Source organism: Carassius auratus, chromosome 2 (assembly GCF_003368295.1).
Source record: "Carassius auratus strain Wakin chromosome 2, ASM336829v1, whole genome shotgun sequence".
Taxonomy (NCBI): domain Eukaryota; kingdom Metazoa; phylum Chordata; class Actinopteri; order Cypriniformes; family Cyprinidae; genus Carassius; species Carassius auratus.
The window spans coordinates 19,822,333-19,837,340 of NC_039244.1; the positions used below are offsets into that span (position 1 = coordinate 19,822,333).

Below are 15,008 nucleotides of genomic sequence, written 5' to 3' on the forward strand. Positions count from 1 at the left end.
AAAAGAAGTCCAACAATTCAGCCAGTGGCGGCTGGTGCTAAAAATTTTTTGAGGGAGCAAACGAACTGAATCACACTGTTAATGCAAGCAGCAGGACTGAATGCAATTGTTAAATAACCATTTAAAAAGGGACATAATAATGTATCATTACTGCTTAGCTAAAAAATTGAAGTTTAAAATTCAACCATGAAATAAGATCCCATGAATCAGTGAATTTGAGTTTAATGTGGGTGTATTGTTTGTAAAGAAATCATTAAATGTGTAATCATTAAAAAAAATATATATATCTGCCATTTATATTAATGTGATTCAGAGATTAAGGCCATAATATTAATGTTGTCCACACGAGGGAGCCACGGGATTCCAAATCCTTTAAGATGTCAGTTTAAAGACTGTGAAAATTGTTCAATAAATTGACTCATTAACATGTAGGCTTCATTTAACTTGAGGAGGGTGGTGCCCCAGCGCCCCCTGTTGATCAGCCGCCACTGAGTTCTGCATGGTTATTCAGGTGGTCTCACTCATCTGGGTCGGTGAGGGATTATCAGCTTCACTAACAGGTTCTGTAGCTTTAAGAGCTTCTGTGTCTCTTGGGCTGCTGAGCAGCTCCACACTGTTGCAGTTGAGGGGGGAGCTGATGTCTGATGATCTGTCCCCGCTTTTCTCAGGTGGAGGCTGCAGACCGGAGACGGCGAGAGGCAAGTTCATCATGTTGTAGAACATGTTACCCAGCCGTCGGGACAACTAAAAAGAGAACAGAACAACCTAATGGGTTAAATGTATTCATTCTTTAATAAACTTTCATTTTTTGAAGACCAAGGACCTCTTGGAGGGAAGAGAGGACCCTTAAAATAATCAGTCATATATGTGTATTTTTCATTTTACATATACAAAATATACTTCATGTGTATTTTTCATTTTACATATACAAAATATACTTCATTTGAGTTAATATTTGAATATTAATTTAATTTGAACGATTAACCTTCTTATTCAGATAGAATGTGGTCCTTTTGAAAGATGGCGAATACCTGTGATCGTATCTTGAGCGCAGGCCCGAGCTTTAGCCCAAGTGTATCCAGGAGGTGGTCCTCTGTAAGAAGAGGTAAGGTCTCTCCATCAATCATGTGGTCTTTGAATGTCTGCAATGGATGACACACGATTGAATGAGAATAAAAGGTATATAATTGTAATTGCATTTAGTAATTTTAAAATTTTTATTACCTGTGCATATTCCGCGCAGCTTGGTATTTCACTGATGAAGTTGTAGACGTCATCATCTGACCACTTGCGAATATCGTCTAATGAAGACATTTCTTCTCCATTAAGAAACATAGTAGGATGTCCTAGTTGAAAATAAACCAAAAATGAATATGTAACTCTGACTTTCATAAATCATGATTACATTTTGTCTTAAAAGAAATGTATATAAGTTGACTAAACATGTCTAACAAACAGCTACATAGCAATGTTGCTATTGTTAAAAGTAATACTTTTTTTTAAATATTTAAAATAAAATATGACAAAAGCACATAACAACATTACTAAAACTTCAACTACAATTAAAATGACAACATATTGTAGAAAATATAATAAAGACTAAACTAAGACTTCTTATATTATTATATAAATAATACTAAACAATACAGTTAAACTCAACAACTGCATTAAAAAAAGGTAAACTAATAAACACACCAAGTGGTAGTCCATTTCCTGGCAAGGGGGGCATGTAGGGCATCCCTGTGAGCGGGCCAGAAACAGACGGGTACAGAAACTTTTCATGAAAAGCCGAGCAGTGGCTGGATATGTCTTTTTCACTGGTGCTAGCATTGCAGTTGGTGACTTCTGTACAGCCCTCCTGTCCACTAACACATGCGTTGCGAATCCCTGGCTCTCCTTCCTTAAAACTTTTCCTACTACTGCCAGAAGACAGCTCTGTTTCTACTTTGTTTTGGTGTGGTTTGCTGGTGGTGGTCTCATTGCTCACTTCATCTTTCCCTTCAACATCCTTCTCCTCCCCTGAAGCAACTCCTGGACTCTGCTCGATGTTCTTCTCTTCTGATTGGCCTTTTGGGAGAGTGATGTTGCTGTATGAGCTCTTATGATTGGCAGTCCTTCTGCCGGTCCTGCGTCCTCGCTCTCTTTGCAATGTGTTGATCGGTGGGTAAGGGCTTGACATTAGGAGACTGTTAGCATGCAGGTCTTCAAGGGCAGTGCGATGGATGAATACATCATGATTATCTGGGAGCCGCTGGCGTCCCCTGAAGGTCGTTGGATTGGGTTGGATGCCTTGGTACATCATAGGATTCTCCATCCCGATAAGACCCTTTTGGTGGGAGTTCTCCAGTTCTTTTTGGTGCAGGATAGCATTCATCTCCATCCTCATTAAAAAAAATTATTTACAATTAGTGCACGCCCACTTTTTCAGAGGTTTCATTTTTCTCATAGGGATTTTAAAAATGTCTTTGTGAAAGCATTATAAGCCATAAATCAAGACAATCAGCTACAAGGTGAATAACAACATTACAAACTTTTATTTAATGCAAAAAAGTAACTGAAAATTGGACAGAAGTACTGTTCGACGGAAGGTACTAGATTGTATACATTAGTGAAGAAAAGAAGTACAATCTCATGAAGCATTGTGAATGACATAAAATGTAGGAGAAATACAAATCTTTTAATTTAGTTACACACACACACACACATATATATATATATATATATATATATATATATATATATATATATATATATATATATATATATAGATAGATAGATAGATAGATAGATAGATAGATAGATAGATAGATAGATAGATTTAGTTTGAGTTAAACCTGATCATTTTAAAAACAAGTTGAAATAATGCAAACAGATGTTTTCAACATAGGCATATACCATCAGTTTAACTCACAACAAATCTGTCTTTCCTATGGACAAAATGAATGGAGATTTAACTTCTAGAAATCGAATGTTGCACTCTATGGATTTGTATTGCATTCATCTGTATGACTTTACTCCCGTTTAACATAGTTATAGCAAATACTCTAACGTTTACCTGGCTATGTTCTGTTTGTGAATTAACTCCTGTCGTCTAGCAACCGTCTCCATGGATTCAGTAGGAAGGAAGCCGTAACCTGCAAAACGGAAAAAATTCTAAAATTAGATTGTTCTTCCTCACTGAGCTTCCCCTGTATTTCTCTACATTTAACCAGCATATAATTTCATTCTAACCTGTGCCAGGGAATCCTCTGCCTGGAATAACATTGGAGTTTGTGGGCAGAGAGTGGCCGAAGTGGGCACCCATGTGGATTTGTCTAGCGTCAGCTGATACTATTTCAGTGGGCGGCATCAGGTCCCTGCAGAAAAAGAGGATTCATACATCATTCAAATCTTACAGCTTACATCTTGGTTATCTAGTTATATTTCTATTTTCTACATTTTGTTGTTCTTCTACTATGTTTTTCTATTTTCTATTCCTATTCCCATGTACCTTTCCCATTCCCATTGTCTTATTTATGCTTTATGATTTATTTATTTTTATTTGTATGTTCCTTTCATTCCTACGTCCTTTCTATTTTATGTTAATTTCATTTCTGTGCTCATTCTGTATGAAGAGTCATAAAAAACATTTCACTGCACATTATACTGTGTATGGTTGTGTGTGTGACAAATAAGATTTGAAGTTAGAATTTAAATTTGTAAAATTCTAATTTAAACTGCTTAGTTAGCTGAAAATGCTTTGGCAATAAATGTCCATTTCTTGTCATGACATTAAAGCTCATGTAAATCGAATCTACAATATCCATTAACAATTAAAAACTCATTCTCTTTTACTGTCTTGGTTGTTTTGGAGTTCATTCTAACAGACCTTTCCATGAAGCGGGGATCAAACTGTGCCGGGACACCCTGCAGTCTCTGCTGCCCCTGAGTCAAGATCTGTGGAGTCATGGCCATCTGGTTCCTCATCATGAGCTCCTGCCTTTGCCTTATCTCTGCTTCAAACACAGGGGAACAGATGAAGGTGTCTCTAGTCTAAAAGTAGCTCTTTCTAAGCCATAATTCTTCAAGGTTGCGATCAGCTCTGGTTAAAGTGTTCTATGAACATTGCCATTTCTATGAAGAGCTCTTACCTCCAGCAGACATTCCATTGACCATTCGGTACCAGTGTTTCTCATCTAGGGCACCTTGCTCTCCCAGCGCCGATATCTTCCTTAGCTGTTCCCGTGGGGTCATGACACCACCTATTTGCTAAGTGTAACAAACATAGGCTACATTCTTGAAATTTTGCACATGAAGAACAATCACTGTATTGTATGGACAAAAATACAACAGAAGTCAATGCGAACTGAAAGTGTTTGCTAATCAACCATCTTCAAAACATATTATTTTGTGTTCAGAATTTTGAATTCAGCTAAATTTCATGTGGAACAAATTGGTTTACTTAATTATTGGTTCACTCATTAAGACGGTAACTCATTAAGTCACCACCTACTGGTGTAACTATTTAAGCTGCCGATAAAGTCACTGAAATGGTAAAACGTACATATAATGTACCTATTCTCTGCCAATACTGAAATAGCAGCGAGACGAATTACATAGTATTGACACAAGACACACAACCGATTCCACTGGCTCAAAGATCAGTATGACCCTTTTCTTGACAGGTCAGTAAACAACACACATTTAAAATGCAACCAAGACAGAAGCATGAGGTGAACTCAAACATCAATGTTAGAAAGGATAGATGTCATGCAATGAAGTACCTGTTTACTCCTCCTGTGCTTTATCTTCACTCAGTGAGGTGTAAAATGTTTCCGTAATGTCACTCCTTTCAGTCGGAAATTGAAAAACGAGATACAGAGAGAGAAAACGATAGGCTGTAACCAGTTTGTCAACATCCTTGTTCTTAGTAGAGATTCCCAGTTAAAATGATAAGCCTAAAGTTTAAAAAGTGGAACAAGTATAGTTTTACTAAAATTCTCTAAACAAACACGTAGAGCCAAAAAAAAAAAAAGTTTCATAATAATAATAAAAATACAGGGCTTTACAAGAAAACATATTATATTATATTATATTATATTATATTATATTATATTATATTATATTATAACATGGCATTGTATTGTGATATTATGCACTTCATTTGGTCAACAGATTGTGTGTAAAAAAATAAATAAAAAAATTGGTCACATGTCTGTTTTTCTACCTGAGTGAATTTGTTTACTGGAATATACCAAGCCTAGATAATTAGCTCTATAGAACTTTATTCCTGGATGAATTCTATCATATTTCTGTATGGGACAGCCTCTGTGCGTATTACCAGTTATGAGGAGCCGTATTAATCTGAATCCTGTAATCCTCCTGTTAGTCCAGCAGTCTGCCTGGTACATCTGCTGACCCGTGTGCATGCAGTTCTGCTGTCAGCTAACCCCCAAACTACCTTCAGGGCCCCTATTCCCCCCCTCGGATCCTATTAGCTAAATCCTGACTATATAGCATTTTAAAGGGATGTGCTGGAGGTAATCCCAGAGTTTAGAGTTTTACCCCCAGCAAACCTTGCCTGTAAGCATCCCGGACAATACACCCTAAGTGCTAAGCCTATTAGTCTCCATTAGCCCTAGAGATGTCCCAAAAACACCTTGGGGAATAAATCTGGGATATAGGTGGTTTATGTGTTAAATGTGGTGCAGCCAGACACACCGTCAACCTTGTTAAAACTCTGCCTGATACACAGTCAGTTTACAGTTACAGTCAGTTTAATATGGAATTGAAGGAGTGATATTTATTATCTGTATGTATTATTTATGATTGCTTTTCTATGTTTAACTATTCTATAAATAATTTAGTATTATTATTAATAATAATAATAATGTTAAATATATAAAATTCAATAAAAATAGATTTTTTTAAAGAACTGTACACTGTAATTTAAGTATAGATATTTTTATGTAATTGTGAAAAAGGTGTATAAAAATGCAAAATGTGCCAATGGTTATGTATTTTCATATATTATCCATCAACAGAAAGCTACCAGAAGTTATAGAGTAGACATATAAAATAAATTAATACAATTTGCAGACATTTAAGATGTTTAAGAGGCTTAAACATACACAAGGAAGGTAAACCCCAAGTATTGGACATATTTGCATAGCAAGCACATTTTTTGGCATGTGTGTGTGACAAGTGATGCCATATCCAAGTCACAGACGTGAACTGGAAGGATTTGCTTGTGGCTAATCTCATTAACGGAATAAATTAAGAGAAAACTGCTGACGACTTAAATCAAGTCTTGCATTTGGGTAGGTCATAGTAGAGAAGATAATAATCATCTGGTCTAATGTACTACCTTTGTACAGTAGGTGCACATGATAGTTCCACATCCAAGACTAGGACTGGTATAACTGGAAGTGACAAGGATATGAACAGTATCAAGTACCTTGATCACTTCTTTTACACATTAAAAATATTTTTAACAAGTAAATAAAAATAAAGATTTGTCCACATGCTATTATAATTCCAAGAAAATATGTACATGGGCAGTAGCAACGCAAATAACACTGTTGAACACCCATGCGCCATTGCACCAGTGAAAAAATGCAGTCTAAAATCATACATTACAATCTTACATTACAGTTTCAAATACAACGCAGAAACTAGCAAAATACCTAACAGTGGAAGGTAAATTGAAGCCATAAAGACTGAAGAGACATTAGACTCACCTCTGAATGTCTGCCAGAGAAATGGGAATCTGTCCAAACTCTCAGTCAGGATGAAAATATTAACACATTCATTCCAAACAAGCCAAATGATTCCAAAATGAGCACGAGACCTGAAGCGGCACCAAGAAAGTCCACAACCCTCAGAACTCTCAGGTCTTCAGTCCTTCCGCAAATGCTTTGGCCAACAAGTGCCAGCTCCTGGTCTTAACTAAAAAAGACCTTTAATTGGAGATTCATGTTATCTCTCTATTAGTTTGGCTTTATCTGCCTGCTTAAATCCCCCCCCCCCCTTACCTGACATCACTATGATCTCTCATCCAACTGCACACGGGACACTCTGCTGAAATGTAATTAAGAGCACTGGCTAAGCACAGTGGCTAAACCTCTTTCATCATTTACCTCAGTAATCCTCTGTTAGCACTTTAACACTGAGAATAAGACTCCTAAATGCCCAGCTTCCTTTTCCATGTAAAAGACAGTGTCAATTGAAATCAAGCTAGATGTGCATGTGCTTTTCAAGCGTTCTTCTGTGTGTGCAACTCATAGAAATTATTGTCAGAGTGTTAATCAGAGGCTGTATGAGGTCTCATTGTATGACTGCCCTCCTCACTATGTTGTCGAGGATCATGTACTCAGACTTGTTAATCTGACAGTTTGTGCTCACCACCCGCTTACAGCATCGTCTGCAGTTCCCAGACTTATATTTTTTAACACTGAGAGGATCAGGAAGAATTAGTACAGGGATAGGTGTGCGCTCAATTGGGCGGCATATGAGCATTTTGCAGCAAAACAGATTCTTGGGGAGATGCATAACACCCAGAGATTGGCGGCAAGCATTGATCTCCCGCTGGGATAAACAGACAGTGGGTTAATAAAGCTGTTTTGCTGATTATTATAAATGGCCCCACACACTACCTACTGTGCTATGCAAAGCTTTGTAAGAAATTAGTAAACAAATGCTTGTGAAGTCAAAGGAATCTCGAGTACTGATTGATGACATTACCTTATAGCATTTTATGAAATAGCATTTCATCTTGAAGCCTTAAAAATTACAATATACAATATAAACTAGTACACAAAGGTTTGGGGCCAGAAGAAATTCTCCCAAAGAAATTAATAGCTAAATTTATTTGGCAGCAATAAAAATTCAAAAGTTATTCAAAAGTTACAGTAAAGACATTTATAATGTTACAAAAGACTAAACAAGTTTAAATAAATGCTATTATTCCATGCAAATCAGCATAATAAAATGATTTCTGAAGGATCATGTGACATTGAAGACTGTGCCATCAAATGAACAAATTAATAATATAGATAGAAATAAAATAGAAAAGTCAGTTTAAAGTGTTCTAATATTTAAAGGATATGGTCACTTCCAGAATGAAAATTCTGTCATCATTTATTCACCCTCCACTTGTTTCAAACCAGAATTACTTTCTTTCTTCTTTTGAAAAATGTTGGTATCTGAACAGTTGGGCACCACTGACTTTGATAGTATTTTTATTCCCTATATTGAAGTCAATAGTGCCCATCAACTGTTTGGATACTAGCATTTCTCAAAATATCTTCTTTTGTGTTCAATAGAAGAAAGAAACTCACACAGGTTTGGAATTTCTGTTTTATTTATTGAAGTGCAAGTTGACCATCTTTCTTGTTCTATCCAATTATATATATTTTTGACGCTCCAATAGAAAAAAATCTGATTTTTAGAAAAGTGCAAGTCAATCACACAGATTTAATAATTATATATGAACAGATTTTACATGTAATACAATACAATATACGCTACATATAATATAATTTCAAAATAACATTTACATCAGTAAGTCTTTAACAGCATTTTAATGTGATTAGTCTACTGCTCAAAAATCTGTCAGATGACTTATAGTGAACTGCTATGCATCATAATTTGGTGCACTTAAATAACAAATCACACTTCAAACAATATAATGTGGACATGGTTAGAAAAAAGAGAGAATCACAAATAAAGTGCTTAGACATGATGAGAACTGACTATTAAGACATGTAAACCACCAATTTAAGAAACTGTGCGGAGTAAGCTTTTTTAGACAGATTTCTGCCCAGCCTGTTTGTGCACTGTATTATAGAGTCACATTGAGGCAAAGGGATAATGTGGGGTTTAACCCCAAAACCACTTGGTAAACACTCTGTTGGCGAAGTCTGAATTATGACACATGCAGAGGATAAGGGAACTCTTCATAGAAATTAAGCAGATAAACAAACACATATGAATAACAAATAAATTCAAATATAGACCATGCCTTTTTAGTAGCTGCACATATGAAGTTACTAACACGTCTTTTAGACTGATGGATTTCAATATAGATTATTTTAATAATTTTTCATGCAGTGAAGGTGCCCATGAAAATACTTCCATTAAAAATCATAACAGCCCAAACACATGTTTTGGAGAACATTTCTCAGGTATTTGTTTTTTATTCAAATGAAGGTTTTACAATTTTGGCTTTTACAAAGGTAATACAAAATTGACATTTACATTTCAAATGAAATAATTTATATTCATATTAAATAATATTAATTTATTAATTTCATTTTTCAGTTATTCATATTTGAAAATCTTCTTTCTACCAAATTCAAATGTGTGATACCCAACATGCAGGGAGCTATTTTGACTATACCAAAGTTTTAGAAAAGACATCTAATGACATCCTCCAGCCTTCACTGACAGCCAGCATGAACATAGCCTACATTCTCTCAGCTTTACCTGAACGACACACCAAAAAGGGCAGCAGTTTTAGTCAAATCCATTTTTTACATTATCACATAAATTACTGAACTGTCCTATCCTGTGAAAAAGCATCAGAAGAAGACATTCACACCTCATCTTTTTTTTTTTTTAATCTGTGGCTGAGGTGAGATGTTAGTGCTAGAGCTTGATACGTAAGCCATGATGTCATTTTTGAATTAATTATGGCAGTAAACCATACCTTTTTACAACCCTTTTCTAGGGTTGTAATGCACCCATATATATATATATAAATTATGCATTTAGCAGTTGCTTTTATACAAAGCAACTTTGTGCAAGGCTAACATTTTTTTACCTAACATAGAAAAGATGGATTATAATTAGATGATGTCTTTGTTGGGGAATGTTGAGGCTTTTCACATATGTTCATACAGGGGGTTTATGTCACACAAAGGTCATTTATGCACATCTACTGTAGGATGATCATTCTTTCAGTGCACTCATAAGGGGAATGACATGCAGTTGCAGTCCTGAAAAATATGAATTTAATCACGTACGATGTGGAAGTAGGACAATGCGACCAGTCTGTTAGAAACACTACTCAAATTTCTTACCTTTTTACAAAACACCTATAAAATAAAAATATCTAACTCTTTCTTATCATAATATAACCGACACTGGAGAATGAATAAATTAATGACATGACATGAATTAATAACTAGTTCTAATTAAACTCCGAAAATGATTTTCTGGGTATGTTCTGCCACATTGATTATGTTTGAATATTCAGACTGTGTGCCCACAATCAGATCAGTAAAAACAAGACTGATGCAAAAGTGTCTGTACTTAATAAATAAATAAAATACAGATAAAAAAGTTTATTAAAACTGTTTATTTAAATAAATGGATAACACTCAACAGCTGTAGGTCAGTTTAACAGGATGCTATGTAAGTAAAAGATTAGCTGGATCAGGTGTGTTTAATTAGGATGGAATCTAAACTCTGCAGGACTGTGGCCCTCCAGGAACTGAGTTTGACACCCCTTGTTTAATAACTGAAGCAGACTTTACTGTGCTTTTAGAGTTTAGATGTGATCTGTGTTCTGTATTTCTGAGTCACACCACTAGATGTCACTCCATTCATGATATTGAGGCAGTTTACATTTTACACACACGTCTTACGGTGTTTAGAGATTATGGGAATTCTTCTTCTTCTATTATTATAGAAGCTATGGGCATTATTATGAGCCTCCATTATAATCGGTCTTATATTGTTATTCTGAAGCATGTTGTACGTTACTTTCTACAGTTGTTTTGATTTAGTTTCTTTATGTAGGCCTACAGTTGAAATAATTTTGTTTTCTTATTATTTTTTTTAAATGTTGCGAAAGAGTCTTATTATTATTTTTTAATGTTGCGAAAGAGTCAGTTATAATCATTAAAAGTATTAGTTCTTCTTTCTAATGCGGTGAGTTTTGTGTCCTAAACATGAGGCTGAGAACGTGTCCTTCTCTGTCACGCGCGAGCACGATTTGTTCTTCGACACAAACACAAACAACTGCAACATGAAAAACATACAGCGAGACGTGAGGACACGCTCATTGTGTAATCCAGATCCATTGCATAAAGATATATATTTTTTGTCATTAACGTGTTTGCTGTCTGACATAGCTATATTTCACGTTTAAGGTTAACTGTTTTACGATATAAACGACAGACAGTAATATAATGTAACTAGGCTACTCGACTCATTGACAAATTTTGCCGATTTGAATATATAGACATATTTGAGACTTATTTGATTTATCTAATTCATAACAGAATTCGACAAGATGAAACCTTATAGATATTCGTTGTCAACTAGGCTACAGGCCACGATTAAGAGTGAATTTGTGCATATTAAAACACACACACACACGCAAAAGAATATTTGCAAATAGTTCAGACTTATTTACAATATAAAATATTTAAATTTTTACTTATCTAATGCCAAATGCAAAATGTAGCCTATTGTTTAATAGCTGAAAAGACCTGTATGTGCCCTTGGCTTCAGATGTCAAATTTGGTACCAATGGGGGGAAATTGTGTAAATAAAACAGCAAGGTTAATTGCTTTTTTCAAGGGCCTGCACAGTTAAAAAACACTAATAAAAAGGGGAATTTTGTAAAATGAGTGGTCCTGTGAAAGTATATCAAACACAGATCAGTCACAGGATAGTTTTAATGTTTTGAGTTGCATACATATAGTGATAAAACGGTTTAAAAAAAAAAAAAAAATGCTTGTAAGTGCTCACCCCCATAATATACATATTTTATTTTTTTTATTTTTTTTTAAGTTGGAAATTTTGGAACTGATTTATGAAAGACTTGTTCTCCAGATCACTATATGGAATGCAAAAACTTTGAAGCTCAATATCTCGAAACTGCTCAGAATGCAGATAGAATCTTATAATTCCAAAGTGATGATTTCAAGTGTAAAATTTCATATTGTTTCATCAACATAAAAAGCTATTTAACACAGTGCATAATCTGCAATGTGGTGTAAATTACATACATGTGAATCAGAAGTAGATTGTGGAAAACTTCCCTAACACAGAAAGCATCCTCATCGGAAGACGTCTTATTGACACAAATGTGAAGACTGAAGAAGGAGAGCATCCCATGACCGTATCTCAATGACAACACTTTTTTTTTTTTCAAATGATGCTTTAATGTCATTTTTTTCTACAAAGCAACTGGTGAGGATTAAGAACAAATCACAAAAGACAGCATTTACATTTTTTACATATATTTATTTAAAGTCTGATCCACACTGAATTAGGAACACCTTTGATTTAATTACACAGTAGATGTTTTGTAGACAAACTTTGAAGAAAGAAAAGTGACACCAGAAATAGACTCACAAAACTAAAAACTTTAGTTTACATACAATTCAGTACTGTACAAACTTTACTTTGAAGATTTATGTATACATATTCTCATGCCACAGATAACTGATTGAGAGAATTTTGTAGGGAATATTACATTTGTTGTTGTTTTTTTTAAACCACAACAACACATCTCACAATAGTTATAAGCCAGCTATATCAAGGCATGCTGCTGCACAGCTCCAGTCTCTGGTCGGTCTCAGTGAAAACATCAGTGTTGATGCCATGGGATTTGAGGATGCCTAACAGCTCAGAGACGGTCTCTTTTGGAAGTGTGCGGGTTCTGCTCATGATCCAGGAATACTCAGCGTGAAAGAGCCCGGCGAAATCAGAGCAAGAGTAAACCAGGGTGTAGTTGTCATAATCAGTAGCCAGCACCCAGTAGGGGCCAGGAGGAGCATCTGAAAGAGGACACATCATGAATAACTCAAAATCACAGATTCCAAAAAATAAATACACTACGAAGAATGATTTTGGACTTACCTTCAAAGAAGCTGACTTCAAGTTTGGCAGGCTCTGATGCATCAACAATCTTGGCAGTTCCCTCAATGAAGCTGACAGTGCCATTAGCACTGTTAAGATATTAAGAGGAACAATATTTGGTGATTTGAAGTCATTTCAGGAGAAAGTGCAAAACTATTTTGAATATTTGTAATATTAACAAGTATTGTTTTTCTTTTCTCATACACACATATATGTATATAGAATATTCTGAATAAGATAAAAACTTAATTTTTTTTTTAAATTGTATTACTGCAGTAATTGTTCATCAGTAGGCTACTTACAGAAGCTCATCATTTCGAACCAGCACAATACCATCACTCAGAGTGTAAGTGGCCTGGCAACAGTCTCCCAACTGGAATGGGGCTGGAATCTTCATGATCTCATGCCATCTGCCCATGTACTATGAAGGGAAAAAATGATGAGAAATTAGAGGACAGGAACAGGATTAAAACTTTGTACCTATAAAAGAAGTTTAATATAAAGCAATATAGATTTTCTGCTATTTCTGTTTTATATATATACATATATATATATACACATTTTTCTTGTCTTTCTTCTTAGCTTTATTATGCTAAAGTTGTTCAAGATTACTTTAATATACATTTCTGATAATAAAAAAAGAAAGATTAAAAATAAAGATTAACATAAGTTAAAAAAAAAGGGTACCCTAGCAGGATCAAAGTTTTGCTGAACAGATGGCTGTGGACATTTTCCAGAGCTGATGGTCTGAGCGCTGACCGCCAGCACAGACAGCAGAGTCAGAGACAGAACCTGAAGAGCCTGCATTCTCTCGGTTTAAACCTGAAAAAAAAAGAGCCATATTTAATAAGAACACTGCATTATTATGAGCCTCCATTATAATCGGTCTTATATTGTTATTCTGAAGCATGTTGTACGTTACTTTCTACAGTTGTTTTGATTTAGTTTCTTTATGTAGGCCTACAGTTGAAATAATTTTGTTTTCTTATTATTTTTTTTAAATGTTGCGAAAGAGTCTTATTATTATTTTTTAATGTTGCGAAAGAGTCAGTTATAATCATTAAAAGTATTAGTTCTTCTTTCTAATGCGGTGAGTTTTGTGTCCTAAACATGAGGCTGAGAACGTGTCCTTCTCTGTCACGCGCGAGCACGATTGTTCTTCGACACAAACACAAACAACTGCAACATGAAAAACATACAGCGAGACGTGAGGACACGCTCATTGTGTAATCCAGATCCATTGCATAAAGATATATATTTTTTGTCATTAACGTGTTTGCTGTCTGACATAGCTATATTTCACGTTTAAGGTTAACTGTTTTACGATATAAACGACAGACAGTAATATAATGTAACTAGGCTACTCGACTCATTGACAAATTTTGCCGATTTGAATATATAGACATATTTGAGACTTATTTGATTTATCTAATTCATAACAGAATTCGACAAGATGAAACCTTATAGATATTCGTTGTCAACTACAGGCCACGATTAAGAGTGAATTTGTGCATATTAAAACACACACACACACGCAAAAGAATATTTGCAAATAGTTCAGACTTATTTACAATATAAATATTTAAATTTTTACTTATCTAATGCCAAATGCAAAATGTAGCCTATTGTTTAATAGCTGAAAAGACCTGTATGTGCCCTTGGCTTCAGATGTCAAATTTTGGTACCAATGGGGGGAAATTGTGTAAATAAAACAGCAAGGTTAATTGCTTTTTTCAAGGGCCTGCACAGTTAAAAAACACTAATAAAAAGGGGAATTTTGTAAAATGAGTGGTCCTGTGAAAGTATATCAAACACAGATCAGTCACAGGATAGTTTTAATGTTTTGAGTTGCATACATATAGTGATAAAACGGTTTTAAAAAAAAAAAAAAATGCTTGTAAGTGCTCACCCCATAATATACATATTTTATTTTTTTATTTTTTTTTAAGTTGGAAATTTTGGAACTGATTTATGAAAGACTTGTTCTCCAGATCACTATATGGAATGCAAAAACTTTGAAGCTCAATATCTCGAAACTGCTCAGAATGCAGATAGAATCTTATAATTCCAAAGTGATGATTTCAAGTGTAAAATTTCATATTGTTTCATCAACATAAAAAGCTATTTAACACAGTGCATAATCTGCAATGTGG

The 15,008-nt window shown here is 34.8% G+C and overlaps 2 protein-coding genes across 2 annotated transcripts; both read right to left on the reverse strand.

Annotated features, from left to right (window-relative positions):
- Nucleotides 1-439: 439 nt before the first annotated feature.
- On the reverse strand, nt 440-6,970 carry LOC113119315 (sterile alpha motif domain-containing protein 7-like). Its single transcript, XM_026288670.1, has 10 exons — nt 6,720-6,970; nt 4,764-4,828; nt 4,131-4,248; nt 3,869-3,995; nt 3,232-3,356; nt 3,056-3,134; nt 1,696-2,381; nt 1,225-1,346; nt 1,032-1,142; nt 440-744 (listed from the first exon to the last, which is right to left on the reverse strand). Exons 3-10 carry the CDS (start codon nt 4,231-4,233, stop codon nt 508-510), a joined length of 1,590 nt encoding a protein of 529 aa, XP_026144455.1. The 5' UTR covers nt 4,234-4,248; nt 4,764-4,828; nt 6,720-6,970; the 3' UTR covers nt 440-507.
- A 5,288-nt stretch (nt 6,971-12,258) lies between these two features.
- On the reverse strand, nt 12,259-13,662 carry LOC113119533 (apolipoprotein D-like). Its single transcript, XM_026289093.1, has 4 exons — nt 13,543-13,662; nt 13,158-13,276; nt 12,856-12,944; nt 12,259-12,773 (listed from the first exon to the last, which is right to left on the reverse strand). The coding sequence occupies exons 1-4, from the start codon at nt 13,660-13,662 to the stop codon at nt 12,532-12,534; spliced, it is 570 nt and encodes a 189-aa protein (XP_026144878.1). The 3' UTR covers nt 12,259-12,531.
- Nucleotides 13,663-15,008: the final 1,346 nt, after the last annotated feature.

Bases quoted from the DNA above. Each gene is read 5' to 3' on its own strand.
- LOC113119315 (XM_026288670.1), bottom strand. From the start codon at position 4,233: ATGACCCCACGGGAACAGCTAAGGAAGATATCGGCGCTGGGAGAGCAA. The intron at 1,347-1,695 runs GTGTGTTTATTA...ATTTTCAACTAG, and splicing joins AGGAAATGGACTACCACTTG to GACATCCTACTATGTTTCTT. The intron at 745-1,031 runs GTATTCGCCATC...TTCTCTTTTTAG, and splicing joins CGCTCAAGATACGATCACAG to TTGTCCCGACGGCTGGGTAA.
- LOC113119533 (XM_026289093.1), bottom strand. From the start codon at position 13,662: ATGCAGGCTCTTCAGGTTCTGTCTCTGACTCTGCTGTCTGTGCTGGCG. The intron at 13,277-13,542 runs GTACCCTTTTTT...TTCCCTTCATAG, and splicing joins AAAACTTTGATCCTGCTAGG to TACATGGGCAGATGGCATGA. The intron at 12,945-13,157 runs GTAAGTAGCCTA...ATATCTTAACAG, and splicing joins GTTCGAAATGATGAGCTTCT to TGCTAATGGCACTGTCAGCT.